The sequence below is a fragment of the Tiliqua scincoides genome, chromosome 9 (genome assembly GCF_035046505.1).
Source record: "Tiliqua scincoides isolate rTilSci1 chromosome 9, rTilSci1.hap2, whole genome shotgun sequence".
Lineage (NCBI taxonomy): Eukaryota > Metazoa > Chordata > Lepidosauria > Squamata > Scincidae > Tiliqua > Tiliqua scincoides.
Window position 1 is genome coordinate 33,110,863 of NC_089829.1, and position 23,222 is coordinate 33,134,084.

The following is a 23,222-nucleotide window of genomic DNA, read 5'->3' on the forward strand; positions in this document are numbered from 1 at the left end:
CAAGACATGGGAGAGCCCTATTTTCGTGGGGGCTGCCCTTTTAGCAGTATCACCTTAGCACTGCTCAGCAGCTGAGAGCCTGAGGGCCAAATAAAAAGCTTCCTCGGGCTGCATCTGGCCCCCAGGCCTTATGTTTGACACCCCTGATCTAGATAATACTGCATTTACAGGCAATCCTTTATAAATCACTCAAGCTAGACCACATTTTATGTACAATATAACAAAAGCACTTGCTGACACACTAAAACACCATCTTGAGGTCAATGTTCTGCATTCCCAGTTCAGTTCAACCTTCCTAAAATAGAGTTCTTCCAATGCTATACAATAGTAGTGACCCAATTCTCAAGGGACATTCTTGGTGTGGATTAATATAATTGAGTTTTGAGTTCCCCATATAAAAGTAATTAGCACTCATTAGGCTTTGTTTGTAAATCTGGGTAACTTCAACATCACTGAACACTGTTCAACACATTATAGCTCTTTTTAAGAGAGCACTGAGACAGTTTTAAAGGCAAGGTTTCATGTAAGCCGCTATGCATACACTATAGGGCAAAATAAGCAGCATCAAAGATCTTAAAGTGGGCTTGGAAAGAAACTTCACTGTATATTTTATAGTGCTGTAGCTTGCCCTGTACATAGTGTGGGTCGAGAACCAATGGAAGCCAAGGGAAGACTTCCCAGAAGCAGCTGGTGGGCCATTCTGGGAAACAGGATGTTGGACTAGATGAACCCATTGGTGTGATCCAACTAAAGGGTCTAAAAGCCATGAAAGAAAATTAGATTTCTGTTAATTTTCAGCCCATGCCAATCCAAACTTCTTCTGTTGCTCCATTTCCTTATCAAATCTGGGAAGCCAGAGGAAGAGTAGAAAAGGCAGGCACACAGAGATGGACAGTTGGCAACTCCTGCCTGAGTAGGTCTTTGGCCCTGATGATACCAAACACAGTATGTCCAATTGGACAATGAATTTCAGAAGCGGTTACTGCAGACTGACAGGCCTCAAAGACTGTGAACACTAATTAAACCTAATGTCTTGTTTGCGAAAATTAGGATTGTAATCATGTCTGAATGTTAAGGTGTTTTAAAATGTTTAAATAAATAAAACAACCTGTTAAGGCATACAACAAGCCCTAACACACAGAAGGATTCCTTACTTTTACTACCCTTACTAAACTAGAGGAAACTTTGGCAGCATCAGGTAAAGCAGGGAAAGACTTGGCTAAAACACAGGTAGTAAAACAAGGTTAAATGTAAATGCAGTTTTAATAGACGTCTGATGAAATCATTGCGGAGGGAAGGAAATGAAATTTTTATGCCTTATTTATTGGATTTATAATTCTGGCTGGTTTATGGCTGAAAGGAAAATGCTTTAATAAAGTTATTTTATGATATGGGTTGGAAGAAACAAATCACGCTATGCCTTCTTTGTTTTCTTTATTGTGATAAAATACCTAGTATGTATGCTGCACAAGGGGTTTAACTGACCAACCTTAATCAGAACCTTAAGGACATAGTCACACACTTGCTAGTTCTCAAGTTAACCAAATTCTACTAAATGTTTACTCCGATTTTGAACCACAGAAACCACTACTCAGTCCCTTGAAATAATTATAAAAACAAGCTTGTACTTATTATTTCAAAAAACATATCATGCTTCTTTTAGATACAGGAAAGGAAAACCACTGTTTAAAGCTGGTTTGCAATCCTGGTTTGGAGGGCAAGTGCAAAACCATAGTTTGATTGTTCATATGCAATGACAGACTATGTATTGCCACAAACTAGTAAGGAACATTTAAGCGAAGCATGCAAGAAGAGGAGAGGGAGGAGAGAATGCACAATTTCAAGGCTCAGCCATGTAATGCCGGACCTTGGTTCACCATGGGCTCATAGTGCCAGGAAGCTGAAACCAAAGAACTCTGGCTGCAAGGCACAGGAGCCTCACTCTCTGTGCCACCAAGACAGTTTGCAGGGAGAGGCTAACCTGAGCCTTGCTGCTACTGGTCTGCTAGCTGACTAGTCCAAGAGGAACCAGTTGTTTTGGGGAGCTAATAGGATTTATGCTGCACCATAGAAGAACTTCCTTGGACTTAGTTCCATTTTTCTTGTCTAACCAAGAAGGTACTGAATATACTTTACTTGTCACACCATTGGATTACTTGGTACTCAATCCAGGCTTGGTTATCCTGCTATCCTTTCTGTCTCTGGCCCTTAAATTTCTGTTTGCTTGCACCATACCCTCAGCTTGTTCTTGACTGTGCTGCCTGATTCTACAGAATACCACCTGCCTGTTCTGGAACCTAATTACCAACCCGTTATCCCACACCAGTCACCTCAGAGTATAGCTGGCCCAGACAATGGAAACTGATCCAATGTGTGTGTGAAATTAGATTAATTGTAAAGTTCTTAGTTTATATAATCTCTCATAGTATATTTTAATGATTTAATATCCTAACTTGTTAATAACCAAGATATACTTAGGACAGTTCACAAGAGTTTAAAATACAATAATAAAATAATTTTTTCAAGGTGGAATTATAAGTATGACAATACACAGCAATGGCAATTCACATTATTATTTATCAGCTGCACAGAACCATGTTAAAGGCACATGACCATTTTCCACCATCAAGTTCTTTACTCTTGAGTTCCAGTTATTAGTGAAAGGATACACTGCTAGAACCTGCTGCAAGATAACTGTCTATATCAGGGGTGTCCGAACATTTTGGCAGGAAGGCCAAATAATCTCTGTGTTAGCGGCCAGGAAAAAAAATTAATTTTCATTTAAAATTTGAATAAATTTTCATAAATGAATATACATTTATTAGAGATGTGTTATTTATACATGTATTAGAGATGGAACTTATATGCCTGAATGAAGGTCTTGCGATAGCTCAAGGTGTATAAAAGGCCTTGTGCAAAGCAAGACTGGCCTTTCCTTCACTGCTGCTGCTGCTTCACAGATGTGAAAAGCAAGCGGTGGAGGGAGCCCTCTAACTGTAGCTCGTATGAGAGATCAAACAGTCAGCCCCGCGCTGAGAGCACTCACGTTGGTCCAGCATGGGCTCCAGTAAGTGTCTGGTGGACCAGAGGCTCATTGGAGACTGGGGGCTTCTTGCAGACCAGATGAGGGATCCCCAAGGGCCGCAAATGGCCCCTGGGCCGGGGTTTGGGCACCCTGGTCTATATTAAAGGTGCCTATTACAAGAAAGGGAATCCTGTAATGGCAATCTGTGATACAATAAACCTTGAGCCTGATTAAATTGTTTTATTACTAATGAGAGTAAATTCAATGAATCCCATTAATGAATGGGATTGCTTTTGTTAAAGTACTAAAGTTGGGCTGATTGATTTTTTTTACTTCTACAAGCCTATATATTCCTCGATACATTGAGATGACTAAATGGATTTTTTAATTTGCTTTTGAACAAAATGAGCTAGTTTAATTTGATACATTTTGTGGAGGAAAAAGGAACAAAGAACTCTGAAAACTGAAGCGGCTGTTGGTGTCTGAAGACATAATGAGATGAAATGTGTTGCGTTCCAGTTTCAGATTCCATTTTTGGCCATTTTTCTTAACACTTTAAAGCAAACATAGACAAGAGCATCTGTAACTTTCAGCTGTACGCTGACTATGCATAAATTAGCTAAATTAGATAAAATGATATCAGCAAACATTTAAAGTATTTCAGTAATCCAAAAGCAAAATAGAACAATGTGAAGAAGATCAAGAGATGTCAAAACAAAGAAAAATGGCCTACATTTGTAGCATTAACAAAACAAAGATCTAACACAATCATGACTGAATGAAAAATAATCATGTGCAGATGATCTGCAGACCCTGTACTGATCCCATTGTCTTAAGTTCCCTCATAGAATTACATCTAAAACTAGTAAAACATAAGATGTGAATCACAGAGAACACCATAAAAGGATGAGTTCACAGCAAGTTTATCAAAAAAGAATTAGAAGGTGCGGGTGGATAGTTCAGATGTAATACTACGGTTTAGTGTTATGAGAATGAGCTCTGCACACAACCTCTTTCTTCAGGAATGGAAGAAGGAGACTGAAAACTTCTCATTTTCTTTTGAACAAATCACAGTTCCCTGGTATACTGAAACTCAAAAAACTGCAGCTAATTGGAATGCAGTTAGTTAACAAATTGGGGTATCAAAGAATGCTTTGGACATAACTGGGAGGATGCTTTGTTCAAAGGTGAAAACAAAAGCTTTCAATCTCCTCTCGCATGTGGTGGACAGAACAGGGAGAAAGAGTACAAAAGTCTGTGGTTAGACATGGCCCATGCTCATAGCATTAAATCAGTTTGGTGGTACAGTGAACCATCTTTATCTGTGGGCTCAGCAACCACAGACTTTAGCATAGTTTCGTAGCCCGTAGTTTGAGGGCCTCAGAGGACATCCTGAACATCACAGGAACCAGATTCCAGCCACATCCGGGAGGTACTCTGAGGTGAGGGAAGGACACTTTTGGAATACTTTCCAAGTCCCAGTTGATACTACAATCTGAACAAAAATCCTGGGAAGGTAGAAGTTCACCTAAAAAACTAAACTGAATAGGCTTCTCAAGCCCATTCTTCCAAACAGTACATTGTTCAAATTGTGTAAGCAGACAGGAACATGAAGTTCAAGGTGACTAGAACACCACCTCATCTTGCAGCTCACTATCTGAAGTGAGAGCCTGCTTGACTGAGGAGGCTTTACTGTAGTATTTAAAATAATGCTGCTCAGTAGCCAGCAACTTGAACAACCCACTCACAGAAGGAATGTCTACTCAGCACTTTATTTGTGGGCAGAATAAGCTTACTTAGTATCAGCAGCCATCCGCCAATTGTATGTGCTTTAATTGTGCTTTTATCCATGCTGATGCGTTTATTATTATTATTATTATTAACAGTTATTTATATATCGCTTTTCAACTAAAAGTCCACAAAGCGGTTTACAAAGAAAAATCGAATAACTAATGGCTCCCTGTCCCAAAAGGGCTCACAAACTAAAAAGATGCAAAAGAACACCAGCAGACAGCCACTAGAAAAGACACTGCTGGCGTGAGGTGGGCCAGTTTACTCTCTCCCTGCTAAAAAGAGGAGCACCCACTTGAAAGGTTTATAGAGCTCTTAACAAGCCCTTCCTTTGAAAAGAAAACAAAAATGAGCGTAATAAAGGAAAGAGCACTGCTGAATGTCTGTTAAAGCTCCACATCAAGCCTGACCTTGATCTAGCTTGATCTTTTCAGCACCGATTATCTCATTGCCTCTGACCCATCAGTTGTTCCTTAACCAGCTTCCACTGGTTGACTGACTGTTGAGAATATTTTGCCATGCCTCTCCTGTGAGCCCAGGAAGGCTTCATTATATTTATATTTCACCTTTCCTCCACAGAGCTCCTCCCCAATCTCATTTTATCTTCACAACAACCCTAAAAGGTAGTGACTGGCCCAAAGTTACTCAATGAGCTTTATGGCTGAGTTGAGATTTGAACTGGGGTCCGTCTGGTCCTGGTGCACTGCTCTAACTGCCATGTGCCACGGCAACTGACATGGCTTCCCCCAACAGTCCAAGGCTGCAATCCTACACACACTTATCTAGACGTCAGTCTCATTAAATTCAGTGGGGCTTGCTTTAGAGGGGACGTGCAAAAGATTGCACTGTACATCTCTTATGTAGCAGGACTGCCAGCTTCTGTTTCAAATAACAGTAAGAATTTGTACAAAGCTTTTTAGTGCTCAAAGCACTTCACATCTATTATCTTGATGGAGTACTCACAAAAATTCTGTAAGCTGGGTATTAATATTCACATTTTGCAGATGAGGAAGACTGAAGGGGTGCCTTAGGGAAGGACCCCTTCCCTAGTGAGTAAGACCACCTAGTGAGTTGAGGCAGAAGCAAGGTTTGAACCAATGGAGTCCTGATAAAACCAATGGAGTCCTGATTTGCAGCTCTGTCTCTTAGCTTCTATGCTATACCACTAGTTTTCCTTGCGTTGCCTAGCCCTCCTTCCATGCCTCCTAGAACCTTGCTCCAAAGGTCCATCTAATGCAGGGGTATCAAATATAAGACCCATGGGTCAGATACAGGCTCTAGAAGCTCTTTATCTGGCCCCAGTTATAACCGGGCTCTCCTAGAGCTGCCTTTTCAGCAGTGTTGCTTCTGCCAGGGCTTCGCTTCACAGGCCACCTCTCAGCTGCTGAGCTACAAAGTGATCCTGTGGCAGAAGTGGTGCTGCTAAAAGGGTGGCCCACTGAAAATATTACTAAGATTTGCACATTTTCTCTTCTGTTTATTGCAGCTAATGAGTTTCTGTGTGAGAACAAACTGCTTCTTTCTGGCCATCATTTGCTTAATGGCATCACTTCCTGCTTAGATGCCACTTCCAGCCCTCAGTAGGCACCACGAATGCCATTCCACACACTATATGAAATGGGTTTGACACTCCTGAGCTAAAGGCTTATAAGTTCTGTACATGTAAAATTGCCTCATACCGAATCAGACTATTTATGCATCTAACCCAGCATTATCTTTTCTGACAGCTAAAACAACACAGAGCACTCCAATAACACATACTGCCAGATTCCTAGTATCTGTTCTCTGTAGAATACATCCAGCAAAGACTAACACATCATCACTACTGCACAAGGAGTGGCAGCTGGCAGCTCTCTCAACAGAAGTGTTTTTCAAATCAATTGACACAGCTAGCTCATTGAACCCACTCATACCTGATTGGAGTATCTCATGCTAACGTTCCGTTGATCTTGGGGGGATATGTAACGCTTCACTGGGTCGATGTCTTTAACACTTACTAAGCCGTCAACTGGAAATAAACCACCAACAATTCATCACTTTGTACACTGATAACTCATAGCATTAATCACTGCTGCTTACTATGGTGTATGCAAGATCAAAATGACAAGCAATGGGTTTAAATTCTAAGATATATTTAGAACAAACAGCAAAAAGTCCCCAGAACAATTCAGCATTTCAATAAACTTCTCAAAGAAGCAATGAGATGCTGGACTGATTGATGCACCTGAAAATATTTTGTTAGTGTGCTGGCGGCAGATTTTGTGAACTGTAGCTTATTGGGGATGGAAGTCTTAGCTCACAGAACTCTGTGCAAACAAACAGCATGGATGATAGACATATTTTCAATGTGTACACACTTACAACAGTGACTTGTAACCACTCAGTAATGCTGCCAATTTGGCTTTTATCGACTCTCTGCCTAGTGAAATACCTGCATTAATCTCCAGCTTTGCTAAATATGAAAAGACTACAGTATGTTCTCTTCCACATCTGACCTTTGCCTTACATGGGGCTGTGTGTCTGGATGAGCATAGGACACAGCACAGGATCAGGATGAGCACAGGATCAGGATGAGCACAGGATCAGAGTAAACTACTAAATGTTCTTTTCTTAAAAAATGGGGTCATGGGCATTACCAAGAGCACAGTCCTATCCAATTCTCCAGCACTGATGCAGCCAATGGGGGTATGCGCTGCATCCTGCGGGGGGGGGGCAGTCACAGAAGCCTCCTCAAGGTAAAGGAAAGTTAGTTTCCTTAATCTGGGGCGCATTACAGCTGCATCGGCGCTGGAAATCTTGGGCCCTAAATCATCTTAATATCAGAAGCCCTGAGTGCATCCTGAGATCATGTCTAAAGCCTAGACAGATTCGGCATGAATCTGCATATTTCCTCCTGACTCCATGTGAAGACATTTATCAAATGCAGGCCCTGGGACCATTTCATCCAACCCATCTCTCCCCTCCCCTTTGCTTTTTTTACTACCTACCATGATTAAAACTGTGTCTCTTGGTTTGGTCCAAATAAAGCTATTGAGAGAACATGGCCTACGAACCACTTGAGAAGTTGTCCTATGAACAAAACATTTCAACAGAACTGGACTACATTGATAGGCATGTGTAAAGAGCTTCTTCACACAACTTGTAAAATCCATAAATCCAGCTTTGGGGATGGGACATTAATTCTAATCAGTCTTCTGAAAAGACTCATCTTCTTCCAAGTCAGCTTTGCTAGAGTTTACTTACCAAGTAGTTTTGCAATGATATAAAGGGACTGTCCCCACAGAAAGAATTTTCCATCTCGGCCGTGATTACTAGGAAAGCGTTTTTGACTGCCAGGATTTTTCTTCTCCAGTTCAACAAAGTCAGCAGGCACGTAATAGTACTTGGGCACCACTGGATAGCCTATGAAGTTTTAAAATACATAGTTAAATCTCTTTAAAATCATGTTATATTAAAATGGGGAACTGTCTTCTTCCATGAGCAACTCAAATGCAGCAAATGTTTGCGGGTTGTCACTCTGAGTAATCTTTCCATGCCATGGCCAGCCAAGAACACAAACTGCTGTCTTGAATGCTGGTTTATTTATGCCTTGTTTCTTGACTGAACAGATGCACTGCCTATAAACTGGTTCTGAAAAAAGGGTAGTTTTTGACAGATGGAAAAACTGTACTTGTTTAAAGGTATTTTTGTTGCTCTACTGCCACAGAATAGGAAATGTGCATACTAAGAATGGAATTATTTTACAAGACCAACTGTTGTTGATAAAGGAGGATTAAAGCTTTTAACTTTTCAAAATGAAAAAGATCCAGGATCTTAGGCAGCAAGAAAAGAAGGCTAGGTACAAACTCCAACAATTGCCCTAATTAACTGCACTTCTACATTTTTTATCAGAATGAAATACACTATATATTAATGCACAAAAACACTGAAAGTTGAAGTTGATGTCTAGAAGATGCTCCATATAGGACTGTGAGCAAACTTTGTTTGTTTGTTCAGTGATACATCTCCCATAATACTCTAGAACAGTGGTTCTCAAACATTGCTTAACTGGGTAATTGCTAACCCTTGCTAATTGGGTAACTTTTTCAATTGGGTGCTCCTCTTTTATTTAGCAGGGGGAGAGTAACTGGCCCTCCTCACCCCAGCATTGTCTTTTCTAGTGGCGGTTTGCTGGTGTTTTGCATCTTTTAGATTGTGAGCCCTTTTGGGACATGGAGCCATTGATTATGTGATTTTTCTCTGTAAACCGCTTTGTGAACTTTTGTTGAAAAGCGGTATATAAATACTGTTATTTATTATTATTATTATTATTATTATTATTATTATTATTATTATTATAGCGCTGGGACCCACTTTTTAGAATGACAATCTGTTGAGACCCACCGAAAGTGATGTCATTAATCTGGAAGTGATGTCATGGTCGAAATTGACATCATCAAGCAGGAAAATTTTTTGACAATCTAAGGTTTCAGTCCTATTCCAACTTACCCAAGAGTAAGCCCCATTGACTGTCATTGTTAAAAGCATATACACAGTAGCCTTTTAAAAGTACAGATCTGCAACTTTCCCCCGAATGTAGTCACATACCATGGTAGCATCAAGTCTAATATATTAAAAATAAAATATTGAATGGGGACCCACCTGAAATGGGCTCACAACCCACCTAGTAGGTCCTCACCCACAGTTAAAGAAACACTGCTCTAGAACAGTTAGATGGATTTAATCCATCTAACTGTTCTAGAGCAGTGTTTCTTTAACTGTGGGTGAGGACCTACTAGGTGGGTTGTGAGCCCATTTGTTTTCATTACTCATAATTGGCAGCATAAAAGAAAGCATGGGGGTGAGGAATTAATGATTACACATTTATTAAGAGATCTAGGCCCCTTTTCCAAATTGTTTAAATTTGTACTTCAGAATTGTTCCGAATTGTTTAAATCTGTATACTTTCTGAAGTACAGAAAAGAAAAGGACTGTATTTCCCCAAGTTGCAACAAACACTGAATGAGTATTCTAGATACCTCCTCCAGCTTCAGGGTTCGGTAAGGGAACTAAAAGTGCAGGCTGGGGCTAGAAAGAGGGAAACCATGAGGAAAAGAAGGCGCAGGCAAGCCACAATACTTCTCCTTAGCTGTTTACATGGTTGATTTAATCTCTGGACTTTTTATCCAAAGAGAGCCTAATTGCTCCATTTGTGAGTTTTGTACCTCAGATGCACCTCACATTAAACACTGTTTTCATGGCCAACCAGGTCCACATTGAAACTAATTTTATAAAAATTGCTTTGGAAAACCTTCCCATGTTTAAAACCAAATGCCATCAGAGAACAGGTTAGCTGTTTCTATTTATTAGCTTTAAGGTCCCACATGCAACTTTGGCTGTAAATAACAGGACAGGGCTGGATACATGATTATTTCAGTGCAAACATAACATTTAACCTATCAACAGTTCTTTCATCAGATAATGAACTGCACTTTATGATGAGCTGTATTTTACTGGAGAAATTAATTAAGTTTTAGCATTGCACTTGGCCTGGAGCTCTGATTTCAGAAGTGCAAAGTCTTCCCTGGGATTTGATCTTCACTTGCTACAGTCATTTGCAACATGCTAAAAGACATTTTCCACCTAACGTTTTGCTAAAGTTCAGACATCTCCAGTGACAAAAATGCAAAATTACCTTCTGTTGACTGCTGCAACACAGTCTCAAGAAGCTGCTGATATTCTTTGACTTGCTCAGTGTTGCCTCTAAACACCCCTAAAAGCAATCAGGCAACATTTTCATTAAACATAAGTATTCCCCCTCTACAAACAGATACTAGTGAAAAGTGAGAACAACAGTTCAGCTGCTTTGAGTTGCAGTGTGTGCCCTTCTTCGAGTGGGGTATGTTCAAATGTGAATGAGCACTGAGGAAGCTCAGGTGTGCACTCTCCCTTTGCATTTTTCTCATGTTTAGCAATTCCATTCTTTAGAGCCTTGTTTGCTGGTTCATACAGTCCTAGTTTTTAGACAAGCTGAAATAACGGTCAGTTTGGGTGAAATGACAAAATAAAATAAAAAAGAACTGGAAGGAGGAAATTGCTGCACACAAGGGAAGGAAAGAAACAGTAGGGTTGAGAATGCAAGCCAGAAACTCCTCACTACTCATTCCTATATCTTATGATCACATGCAGTTGCCTTATACAGTAAGTTCTCTTTACCCACGGATTCCACATCCAAAGATTTGAGTATCTATGAATGCTGAGGGCCTCAGGGCTGGAGGGTCTCAGAGGTCCTTCCAGACTTGAATGGAAGTGGCTTCCTGACATGTCTAGAAGATATCCTGAGGCACAGCCTCCCTGCACCTCAGAAGGCCTTCCAGACACACCTGGAAGTCACTTCCAGTTCATGCGAGCAACTTCCAGTTGGATCCAAAGATGTTCTGAGGTGTGGGGAGATTGCGTGCAACCTCTGGAGGGATGGTGCACCCCCAAGGTAAGTAAGTACAGTGCCAAGTGTGTTCCCCCCAAGGATTTCATTACCTAAAGCAGTGATTTTTCAACCTTTTTCATCTCATGGCACACTGGCAAAGCACTAAAATGGTCAAGGCATACCATCAGTTTTTTCACAATTGACAAGGCACACTGTGCTGTCAATGGGGGGCTCACATCCCCCAATGGCCCTATTAATAAATGCCCCTCTCCCAAATTCCCACAGCACACCTGGGGATGCTTCGTGGAACACCAGTGTGCCATGGCACAGTGGTTGAAAATGGCTGATCTAAAGAATAGATCCTCTGCAGATACCAAGGATCCAATATACTTAGTCACACTGTTGGTTCATCTAGCTCAGTGTCATCTAAACTGGCTGGCAATGGCTCTCAGGAATTACAGAAAGGAATCTTTTCTGTCAGGGTTTGAACCTGGGCCTTGGGCATGCAAAGCAAGGTGTTCTACATCTGTGATGGCTCTTCCAATGCCAATGAACCCAGTGATTCTCAAGGTTCTGCTCCCACCACATGCTATTTTTCTGTCCCGCTACTATAAGAGTCCATGAAGCCCATCTTTCATATGTTGCTGTAATATCTACTATTATTGTGTGCTTTGACTGAAAATAATTTTCCTGGCAGACAGGTTTATGCAATAACAAATAGACTTCCAGCAGTGGTTCTCATGATTACAATGCCGAGCTTTGATCAGTAGCTTTTCTGTTAGTGGCATTTTTCTGTAATTTGCACTTTTCTGTTATTCTGTTTCCTAGTTCCAGTCTCACTGTGTTTCTCCTAGTACTTCTGTATCCACTTCATATCATGTACTGCCTTTATAACCAAGGCTACAAAGTGCAAAATATCTCATCTTGCAATGTAGAGTTTTAGTTAGAGGCATTCTTACCAGTGTTTACTACCTTGGGGACTTCGGCCCTGTCTCCATAAATGCAAGTTTCCTTTGAATGATGCACCTCACAAGATGCTCTTTGAGCCTAGTCTACACATTTAAGCCAATGACGTGGAATGCAGTAGAACAGGCCTTATTGGGTCAGACCAAAATATTCCACCTACTCCAAGAGTGGGCAGTAAGATACCTTTGGGTGCTAACAAGCAGCACATAAAGGTGAGGACCTTTCCCTGTTTGCTTGCAGCATCAGGTACACAGAAGCATGGAGGCTCAATTCAGACAGGACAGCCTGATCCTCCCTGAAAATGTCTAATAATTTTCAAAATACCATCTAAGCTATTGGCCATCACTACACCTAAGGCAGTCCATAAAAGCACAAGAAATATTTTTCTTTAAAACTTCATTACAGCAGAGTCAGATGCAGACTGTGGCATGGACACAATATTGATATCAAGTGGTATCATACCTGGCCAACAAAGGCCTGCTGAAAAAACATCTTTATTACTGATGGAATCAATCAATCAATCAATCAATCAATCAACCCATCCATCCATCCATCAATCAATCAATCAATGCCCTCTTGTAGGTCATAGCCAACCCATACCTCAAAAGGAAGTGTAACTCCCTAAAGATCATATATAATAGGAAGAATTGACTTGGGAGGAGGTTCTCGATTTATGTGGGTCCTAAGCCATATAGGGTTTTTAAGGTAAGAACCACTACTGTGCTTTGATTCATACTTGTAAACATACTGGTAACCAAAGCAGCTGAAACAACAATAATTTTCCAGTCTTCTAGTGCCTTTTGTTAGATTGTGAGCTCTTCTAAGAACAGGGCTCATCTTTTCATTTATTTTGCTATGTAAACTGCTTCATGAACTTTTTCTGATGGAAAGCATAATAATAGTGCAATATGTTTTGATTCAGAAGTTTGAAATCTCCCTACTGCCTTCACTAACTGTATGCAAAGCTGCTGCACATAAAGGGTTATGTTGCTACCTAAAGGGCTTAGAATTGTCTTTCCATTTCACGGTCTTCTCCTATCTTTTATCTTCCATTTCATGGTCTGTCTTTTATCTTCTGTTTGCTAAGAAGTGTGCAGATAGTTCTTCAAACAGATGAAAGCTCGGATTATGGTCTCTGAAGGAAAAATACCTCTATGGGAGGGGCTGTTGCTAAGTGGTACCACACCTGCTTTGCATGCAGGAGATCCCAGGTTCAATCTCCAGGCAGGGTGGAGAAAAATTCCTGCCAGAAACTCTGCAGAACCAATGCTAATAATACTGAGCTAGATAAACCAGTGACCTGAGTCAGAATAAAGCAGCTTTCTATGCTGAAAGCTGATTTAATATAGTGACTAAGGGCCCAATCCTATCTAACTTTCCAGTGCCAACGTAGCCCTGAGGTAAGGGAACAAATGTTCCCCCTCCACCACAGGATGCATCACACGTCTTGTTGGCACAGCTGCATCAACACGGGAAAGTTGGTAGGATTGGGCCCTAAGAACGTGAACTGTGAGCCTAGAAATCCCTGGTCCACCGGAACCATCCATTCACACCAAAGTTGCCTTTTGCAAATGACTATCTCTTAGCATCAACTTCCCATCTAAAAATGGGGATAATATTCCCTACCTTTCAGGGTTATTGCACAGACAAATGGGAGAACATATGTGAGGCACTTTGATCATCCAAAAAGGGCTATATACATGGTATTACAGATTTTTAGTTAGGAATTCTCTTTGACCATTTCCCACAGTACATAAATATACATAAATGAGGAATGTGATACAGCACATTTTGTTCACCATGGGGACAAATGAAGAATTCACTATAAGAATAATTATTCTGATAATGATAGCAAGCAGCTTTGCTTCTTTAACAACCAAGACATTAAAAATCTTTCTGTTATGAGAATCATGTTACACAAAGGCAAAAAAGTGAGGCCACCAATCTTAATTAAAGCAAAACAACAACAAGTGGAAGTTCAATGTTTTATTCAGTAGCGTTAAAGGAAAGGTTACATCTATTTTGATAGTTCTGAAAACTACCCTCCATCAGCCTACAATAGAAAATGAATGGATGCTATTTTCTGCAGAAACACCCAGGGAAAATTCAAACATTTCTTTACTGTCTAACATTTCAGATGAGGAAATAAAGGCTTGGGAGAGTCTAATGTAAGATCAGTGGGGAAGAAAATCTCAAATGCTCACCACTAAGATGGAATACTGTTTCCATATAACTTGTATGCCAGTATTCTCATCATGCAATATTAAATTGACTAATCTTAAAATATAGAACACAAATGGAAAATTTTACTGAACAATAAATGGCACAAAAAGAGTGGATACTGAGAAATGTTTCATCCTTCCTCATCTGATACTAGGGCTCAGAGTCATTCTAATGCAGCTGACGGACAGAAGGTCCAAAATAAACAAAATCAAGTCCTTCAACACAACACATAGTAGAATTCATTAAAGCAAGCTGTAGTGATAACCAGTAGCTGAGATCAGTTTGCAAAGGATTTCAGACATTTGCAATCTTTATCAATGGTTATTTAAGTATAAAAGCTAAATAGAGACTCCCATGTTCAGAAGCAGCACCCCTGAGTACTCACTACTGGTGGCAAAACCTTGGGGAGGGCTGGGTTGCCTTTCTGTCATCTGCCTTGCTGATGGGCTTTTTGGAGGCAACTGGTTGGTAGTTTAGGATGCTGAACTACATAGACTTTTTGGGTCTGGGTCAGCAAAGTTACATATGCCCTTTCAATAATTTCTCAGGCAGAATAACTAACCACAGATCGGATTTGGGTCAAGCCACAGATAAATTTCTTTCCTTTTCTTTTCAGCCTAAGCTTACTTTTTCAGTCAATTCTAATTGTTATGTATGTCTTATTACAGGCCTGAGCATTGTGACACTCAAGATATCACTCCAGGGGTTGACTAGCTACACAATCTTGTCCAGCATGCAGGCCGGTGCAGTGAATCCTGCACTGGTGCCTGCTGTCACAAAAGTGCCATAAGGCACTTTTTGCAAATGGTCACACTAGCACAGGAAGCAAGTGTGCACCATCGAAGGTAAGTTCCGTGCCCAGCAGTATAGAGGCATAACGGGGGAAGGGGAAGGGAGGGGTGTAACAGGGAGGAGGAAGGCAGTGATGGGAGAAGGCCAGGCCTGGGAGGAGGGTGGGATCTGCAGCGAGTGCCAGATTCTTTCCCCCTTCCAGGGCCTGATCTGGTAACATGGGGCAACATGAATTTGAGCCAGCTATAGAAATTGCATAGGTCCAAGTTGCCCCACTGCAGATGCTGGGGCTTACCTGCAGAGACCTCCAGCACACACAATTCCTAGGCAGGATGTAGTATAGTCCGATCTGGCTCTGCTGCATTGCTGTGCAGAGATCTGCACTGGACTGGGCTATAGGTCAGGCACTCAGTAGCAGTAGCATCCAATGCTAAGTGGGAAAAGTGGAGGGTGTTGGGGCGGGCGTCCAGTGTAGGGCTTTGGTCCAGGAATTTCAGCAACCTGGTGCTGGCCAGTACATACAAAATTCACAATATTTAAAATCAGTGTATTCCAGAAGTACTGAAACCATTTTCCTCTGGAGGCAAAATTTAACTGAAAATCTTGGCATAACTGGATAGCCTTCCATTCTGAACTGCTAAAACCACATTATTGCTGCATTCCAAGACAAATAAGAACAGAATGGCATACCTACCATCAATCATCATGAAAATAAAGAAGAGAGGAAATTCACACTCAATTCCGTCAAAGAGCTAAAAATTAAGAAAAAGAAAATTAAAAATGCATGCAGGACTTTCACTTACAAAAATATATTCAAATAGCCTACATGTTCAAAGAAAGGCAAATATGAGAACAAATTATTCAAAATACAGCAACTTCTTTGGAAAAGAAAATAAAACCACAACCCACGACAGTTCATTTTGCTGCATAAAGATTTGCTGTCCTTTGAAAGTAGCAGTGTAGGTTTATACACAAAACATACCACACAATTTTTATTCTCAGCAAGCAAACTTTTCATTTAAATTTTAAAACAAAGGAAAAAATGGAGAGCTATTCAGACAATCTTTAATGGCAAGCATTAATACTCAGAAACAGAAAGATTTGGTTATTAATACACTCCAGTCTGTAGTCGGCTGTGAAATTAAATAAAATGATAAATAACTTGGCTATTTGTTATGAGAAACAAACTGTACATTGCATTTGAAATGTAAGCACATTTATTTCCAAACAAATCAATCAGGGAGCAGAAGTGCTGACTCGGCACTTTCAATACTGCACCTCCAAAAGCAGCTACAACAAGGAGTGTCTCCTTCACCAGAATGGATTGCAAGGATGTGCCAAAGCTAATGGCTGACATGATTTGCTGCTTTCCATTTTTAGAATCAACCAATGGGAGTTTCTCTCTGTTTTAAATGCTCTTGAAGCAATGGGATTAAGAAGAACGGGATTAAGTTAAAAACTCAGCATCTGTCAACAGATATGACTAGACAAAGCGAAGATCAAAATACAAGGGTATAAGAATACCCTTATAATACAAGGGTTGAGTATAAATCAGGCCTACTGAATTCAGTGGGGCTCGCTCTCAGATAAGTGAGCACAGAATTGCAGCCCAAGGTATGGTGCCAAAGGTTGCATGAAAAAGGAGGGCTTAAAATCCTCCTTTTCCATGCAACCTTTGGCACCATAACTTGGGATTTGGAGAATTCATCTTCAGACTTTTCAGAAGGCAGTTCCCAGTTTAAAGCAGAATTTTTACCAAGCCAAGAGTATGTAGTCACAATGGTTGTATCACAGAATGTCACTGAATGCTAGTTGCTGGGGGAAAGGGGCAGGAGAAAGCTATTGCTTTTCTTTCTGGAGGCATCTGAATGGCTCTTTTTGGGAAGCAGGATACTGGAGTAGATCAACCTTTCACCTAATCTAGCCAGATTCAAACTCTCTTTGTATGCACTAGTCCAGCGGTTCTCAAACTCTCTGCGAGTTCGAGAACTGCTGGTAAGTGCTGGCAGGGCTAGGGACTGGAAGAAGGGATGTGCCCTGGGCAGCGCCACAGTGACCATGGCACCGCTGGTACTCAGGGGCTTGTCCCCCTATGGGGGAGGTCTACAAACTTCAGATAAGGTCTGGGAGGCCTGAAGATCCCTCTGCAGGTCTCCCCCAAGCATCCTATCGCTCTGACTTGCAGGTCAGAGCACACTTCTAGTAAACCAGAAGTCATTCCGACCTGCAGATCAGAGTGATAAATCACTTGGGGGAGACCTGCTGAGGGGGCTGTGGACCTCCTGGGCCCTCTCCAAGGCTTGCAGACCACCCCCAGGTAAGGAGTCAAGCCTCTGGGTGCCCACAGCGACATGATTGCTGTGGCACTGCCAGGGCACCCATTTCTGGGCCACTCCCCTTAAGAGGAAATGATGCTTTTTAAATTCCTATGGTGGGTTGCAACCCACCACTTTGAGCACCAGTGCACTAAACTAATGCAAAATCTAAAATTCAGAGTTGAAATAATCATGCAAAAATTATTCAAAGAGGGCAAACACATTTCAACAAAAATGGAACAAATCTTATACAAAAGCATGCATCCAATACCCAGGAACACAGACATGAATCTTTAGCCATCTCACATTAATAGCATCTTTACCTTAATTTCTGCTGGTTTATAATAATGTCGATTTTTGTCCTCCAATGCGGTTCTGTAACCATCTCTCAAAAAGCGTTTGAACCCATATTTCCCTTTAAGTTTTCTAACCACCTTATCGAGGGTTTGGCTGTACAAAGCCTCATCATCCACAGCAAACGCAGGGTAGCTGATACAGGGTAAGAGAGCAGCATCGGTATTCTGTGAGGGAGGAATACTTTTGTTGGAAAAATGGGTGCCCAAAACCATAAGCACAAAAATGAAACAGAACAAGAATGCTTAGCTATATTTCAATATGTATTTATATACTTATGTATAGCGTACATCATATTCATTTTATACTGTACTGTGGTCAAGTGGCCAACCAAAGTGGTTGTAAATAAATAATGAACATTTATTTATAATATTTACATTCTGCCTTTTCCTTCTCCTTTGAGAGGTGCCCCAACCAGTTTATAGTTTTGTTTGTTTTTTTCTACACAGAAGTAGAATACAAAATTAAAAGATAGGAGGGAAGGGTGGCATCTTTGGTTTCTCCTCCTCTTCACATAGCACTTAGTGTTCTCCATGGGGGGAGGAGAGACACATATTAGCTTAAATAGACACCAGTACCTGGAGGTGACAATGGTAATGCTTTGCCTTGCTAGCTTTCTCTCCTTCTCACAGGGCTTCCTGGTCTTCTTTTATCCTACCTAAAATTGGTAATATTGCCTCTTCAATCCATAATTTCTCATTTCCTTTGCCTTTGTTTCCCCTCTTCTTCCTTCTTTACGTTATTTTGCTTCCTCTTGTTTTCTCACTTGCTTACTTCAATTTAAAATTCTACCGGCTACTTTCAAATGCCTGTACTCTATTGCAGGGTTGCCCAAACCCCAGCCCTGGGGCCACTTGCGGCCCTTGAGGATTCCCAATCTGGCCCTCAGGGAGCCCCCAGTCTCCAATGAGCCTCTAGCCCTCCTGAAACATGCTGGAGCCAGTGCTGGCCTGATGCAACTGTTCTCAGCATGCAAGCCAACTGTTTGACCTCTTGTGTGAACTGTGGGACGAGGACTCCCTCCACTGCTTGCTGTTTCACATATATGATGCAGCAGTGGCAATGAAGGAAAGGCTGGCCTTGCTTTGTGCAAAACCTTTTATAGGACTTGAGCTATTGCAAGACCTTCATTCATTCATATAAGTTCCATCTCTAATATATTCACTTATGTAAATTTATTCAAATTTGTAATGTAAATTAATTATTTTTCCCCGGCCTCCAACACAGTGTCAGAGATAATGTGGCCCTCCTGCCAAAAAGTTTGGACACCCCTGCTCTATTGCATCTTTTTAACTTTCTTCTTTGTTTCTCTTTATACTCATCTCAGAGCTCTCTGATCTTAGAACTTCAATCTCTCAGCTAGAACAAGTGCCGGAACTTTCCCTCCTCCTTATTTCCCCTTTATTCATCCCCTTCCTAATCTGGCAAATTTCATAGTTTCCTAGCTTGTTACGCATTAGATCCTGGTCTGCAGTTTCAACATCACAGGAGACCACAGTTTAACCAAGGTGGATACTTTCAGTGCAGTCAGACCCATCATGGGAGGAGGAAAGAGTACATGAGCACAAGGCTTGCGCATAAGTCAACAAACCAAGATATGCTGAACTAGGCCAGAGTGAGCACACAGCACATTCCCTAAGGAAACCACCCTTGCAAGAAGAATTCAGAGGAAAAATTGACAGTTACTGAAAAGAACAGTTATAATATCAGACTTGCAAAATATGTGAGCTGCTTAAATAGTGGTTATTCAAATACTGCAAGCAATAATGGAAATACATTTAAAGTTCATAGCCAGGAAAGATAAACAAGCAGAGAACCAGCTTCACTGCATCACTGGTTGAAAAGGAAATGGAGAGATGAAAAGGTCATATTCTGGTACATACAAAAGAATCATTGCAGTGCTCAAATCTACATTCCCCAGGAACTATATTATTTGAACAAAGTGAGAGTGGAGAAAATATAAACAGAACAACTGACCCTCTTCCATGAGTCAGACACAGCAGTAAGAGTCAAGATTAATGGTTGCTTAATTTGCAGAAATGGTACCAAATCCAGGGATGAAGGAAGGGACATCGTGCCATGACTGCTAATTTTTAAGACAATGAAACACAGTACACTGCGATGCTAATGAAAGTACCTAACACTAAAATAGTGTTCTTGATTAAAGGCCTCCATTGTCACATGAGTTTGGTCTCTCAGAATGCCCTTGCCCATAAAGAAGGCACATCAAAACACCCATGTGTCAATTGTCACCTAGTTCTGTCCTACAGGAGTTCCCAAATTTTAGAGATCTAATGCCAAAAGAGTGAAGAAATAGAAAAATGCTGTGTTTTTTGCCCACACTATTTAAAAACAATGTAGATAACTTATAACAGCATGAAGAATGTATTCAGCTCTGGAAATCACATTGCAAATAGGTCATGAGCTGAAGCCAATCTGCATATTTTAGGTGCAAGTAATTAATATAAATTTTCATGAATTCAGCAGCTGCCAAACAACATTTGGTACATATTATTGTTCTGGGATTGTTGCACTAAAAAAAAACAACACCCTTGATATATGAATTTATAAAACTGAGCATTAAAAAACAGACATTCAGCACACATTTTATTTTTAATTACATTTTTATGCTGTTGCATTTTCAAACTTATCTCTGTGATTAGGATAGTTAAAAGTGTACTGTTAAATATAAAGCACACAAAATTCTGGGACTCTTAGTATTTTTATAGCCCACACTCTATACTAGATTTATGTCAGCCAGCTCTTGTCCTAGAAAAAAGGCTAATGCACTTAGTAAAAGAAGAGTGCATTGAATGGGATTTGTCATGCTTCCACTCTGATCAGTTAAAGAGATCTGCATGTATATGCAGATTGAAGGCTGTGTATCATTTGCAGTATTGGAAATAGTGGGTGTAAACTGGATATGCATTTACTTTTACATTCAAATGCACATTTTGGTGAGAATACAGTTGATTCAACCTACATTACTTTGAACAGATACCTATTTTCACCTATAACTGAATGTACATCCTTTCCACATTCCCACAACTAATCATTCATTTATGTCTTCTCTTAAGTACCACCAGAGCAGGATAGCCATCATTTACAAAATACTGGCATCTCAAGGCTCAATCCTATCCAACTTTCCAGCACTGGTGCTGCTGTAATGCAGCCCCAAGGTAAGGGAACATGTTCCCTTACCTTGAGGAGGTCTCTGTGACTGTCCCTCCACCACAGAATTCAGTGCAATGCCCCACTGGCATGGCTGCACCAGCACTAGAAAACTGGGTAGGACTGGGCCCTCAGTCATCACAACCAAAGATTGTTCAATGAGCTTGCTGCTGACCCCAGAGATATAGCAACAGCATAGAATTTGACATCGGAACGGGGATGAAGACTGGCGGACTCTTGGCCCCGCTCCTATTGCTACCACCAAGCATGGCATCCACTGAAGCCTCGTGACACCAGGTTCCAGGCATTTAGTGGTACTGTATTGATGAATCTGGTCTATACAGATTCTTGGCATTTTATAGTAATTGTGTGTTTTTGCCACATTTTAATTGTTATAATTTGTGAACTGCCTTGGAGACCTTGTAGTTAAAAGGCAAAATAAAAATATCATAACTAAACACAGAACAATGTGGATGAAAAACAAATGGATATTTAGGTTCCCCACTTGGATTTCCAACATATTCTGTCAGCCATCTGAAAAGCAACCTGAAGGTATTGTGACAAAGCTATTGTTTGTCCATAGTGCACAAATACATTTCTTTTGTCCCACTGCCAAGTCTAGTCAACAACTTTGGCAGTTTATGAAGTGGTTTGGGGGTGAAAAGACAGCAAGTTTAGTTCTGGTACTGAAAACAAGTTCCTGGACTTGCACATTCTCAGTGGCACCCTGGTCCTTCATTCTAAGTTTCTGGCCATCCCTACTCCAAGATTCACTTTTGCATGTGACTTCAACTGACAGAACTTGGGGTTAAAGCAAAAAAACAAAACAAAATCTACAAGCAGTGCCAGCAGCAGGTTGCTGGGATCGGCGAAGCAAAACCCTGAACTAGGGCCCCCATAGTGCCCACTGTCATTTGTACTGAGGGCTCAAGGGTTGGCTGAGCTGGGAGGGCCCCCAGCCAGCATCCAACCCAATGCTACCACTGCTACCAGCCCCTTATCTAGCACACCACTTTCAAAAGTGCCCACTCCAGTCTTACAGATGTTTCACCCTAACCCTAATTATGAAAGACAAATCTACCAAAATAACACAGAAAGACCTCTCTTGTGTACTGTACTTCTGTTTAAACAAACGACTTCTAATTGCTCCTTAACCAACAAATTCAGGCCCTTCTATTAAGCAGCTTATTAAAACAGCAATACAATTGAGGACTTTATTGAAACCTAAACCCTCCCTATCCAGTTACTCAGCTTCCTCTACAATTACTTACGTGAGACCTTGATTCTCGAGGAAGCAACGAACACAGAGTTTGCCTGTTCCGGTTGTGGGCATCAAGATCCACAAATATGACAGACCATGAGCAACCCTGCAAAGGGAAGAGAAATTTATAATCACAGAGGATATTCTAATCTAGAATCAATGGATTCTTTGGATATTAGGATGACCATTGGCAATAACAAATCAATAATTTCAAACAGATGATGAACTTTCCAAGATAAATGTGCATAATACTATTTCACTAACAGGGATCTTAAAACCAGTTACAAGAGAAATGAGTTTTGAGATTACAAAAAACTAATTCTTCAGATTTATTTACAACTACTATTTAATGACATTACTAGTGAATGGATGAAAGCCTGAATTATGCACTCAATTACCTGATGAATTAAAACAGTTTGATCAAATAACAGATCTGGCAGCAGAACCGAGGATCTGACACATATAGAAAATCTTAGGCTCACTGATGAGCTTGACAAGAATTTGCATGGAAACTTCTTCCGCATTTGATTGGATGTGAATTGCAAACCACCAGCACAATGCCCTTGGAAGGGCATCCCATATCAGATGGAAGAAAAAACCCTTCCACATTAGAAATACAGGCATACCGTCCAGTTGTGGCACTTGCTTTTGGGTCAGGGGGATGCTGTATTGTGTCTCACAACACATTATATTTTGCATTGCTTTTTCAAGTGTTGCACTTATCAAAGACCACCACAAATAATAATAGAATAGAATAAGAATAGAATAGAAGAGCCCCGCTGGATCAGGCTAAAGGCCCATCTAGTCCAGCTTCCTGCATCTCACAGTGGCCCACCAAATGCTTCATGGAACACACTAAACAGACACAACCTGCGTCCTGCTGCCCTCCCCTGCATCTGGCAATCAGAGGCAGCCTAC

General features: G+C 40.8%; 1 protein-coding gene across 4 annotated transcripts in view; it reads right to left on the minus strand.

Annotated features, from left to right (window-relative positions):
* Positions 1–23,222, minus strand: part of PHKB (phosphorylase kinase regulatory subunit beta) — a 127,139-nt gene that overhangs the window by 43,978 nt on the left and 59,939 nt on the right. For all 4 annotated transcript variants that reach the window (XM_066636747.1, XM_066636749.1, XM_066636748.1 and 1 more), the window contains 6 exons: positions 22,315–22,410; positions 17,842–18,039; positions 15,898–15,955; positions 10,491–10,568; positions 8,060–8,218; positions 6,730–6,824 (listed from right to left, as the gene is read on the minus strand). In XM_066636747.1, the coding sequence (XP_066492844.1) occupies positions 6,730–6,824; positions 8,060–8,218; positions 10,491–10,568; positions 15,898–15,955; positions 17,842–18,039; positions 22,315–22,410 (684 nt within the window). The remainder of the gene's footprint in view (positions 1–6,729; positions 6,825–8,059; positions 8,219–10,490; positions 10,569–15,897; positions 15,956–17,841; positions 18,040–22,314; positions 22,411–23,222) is intronic.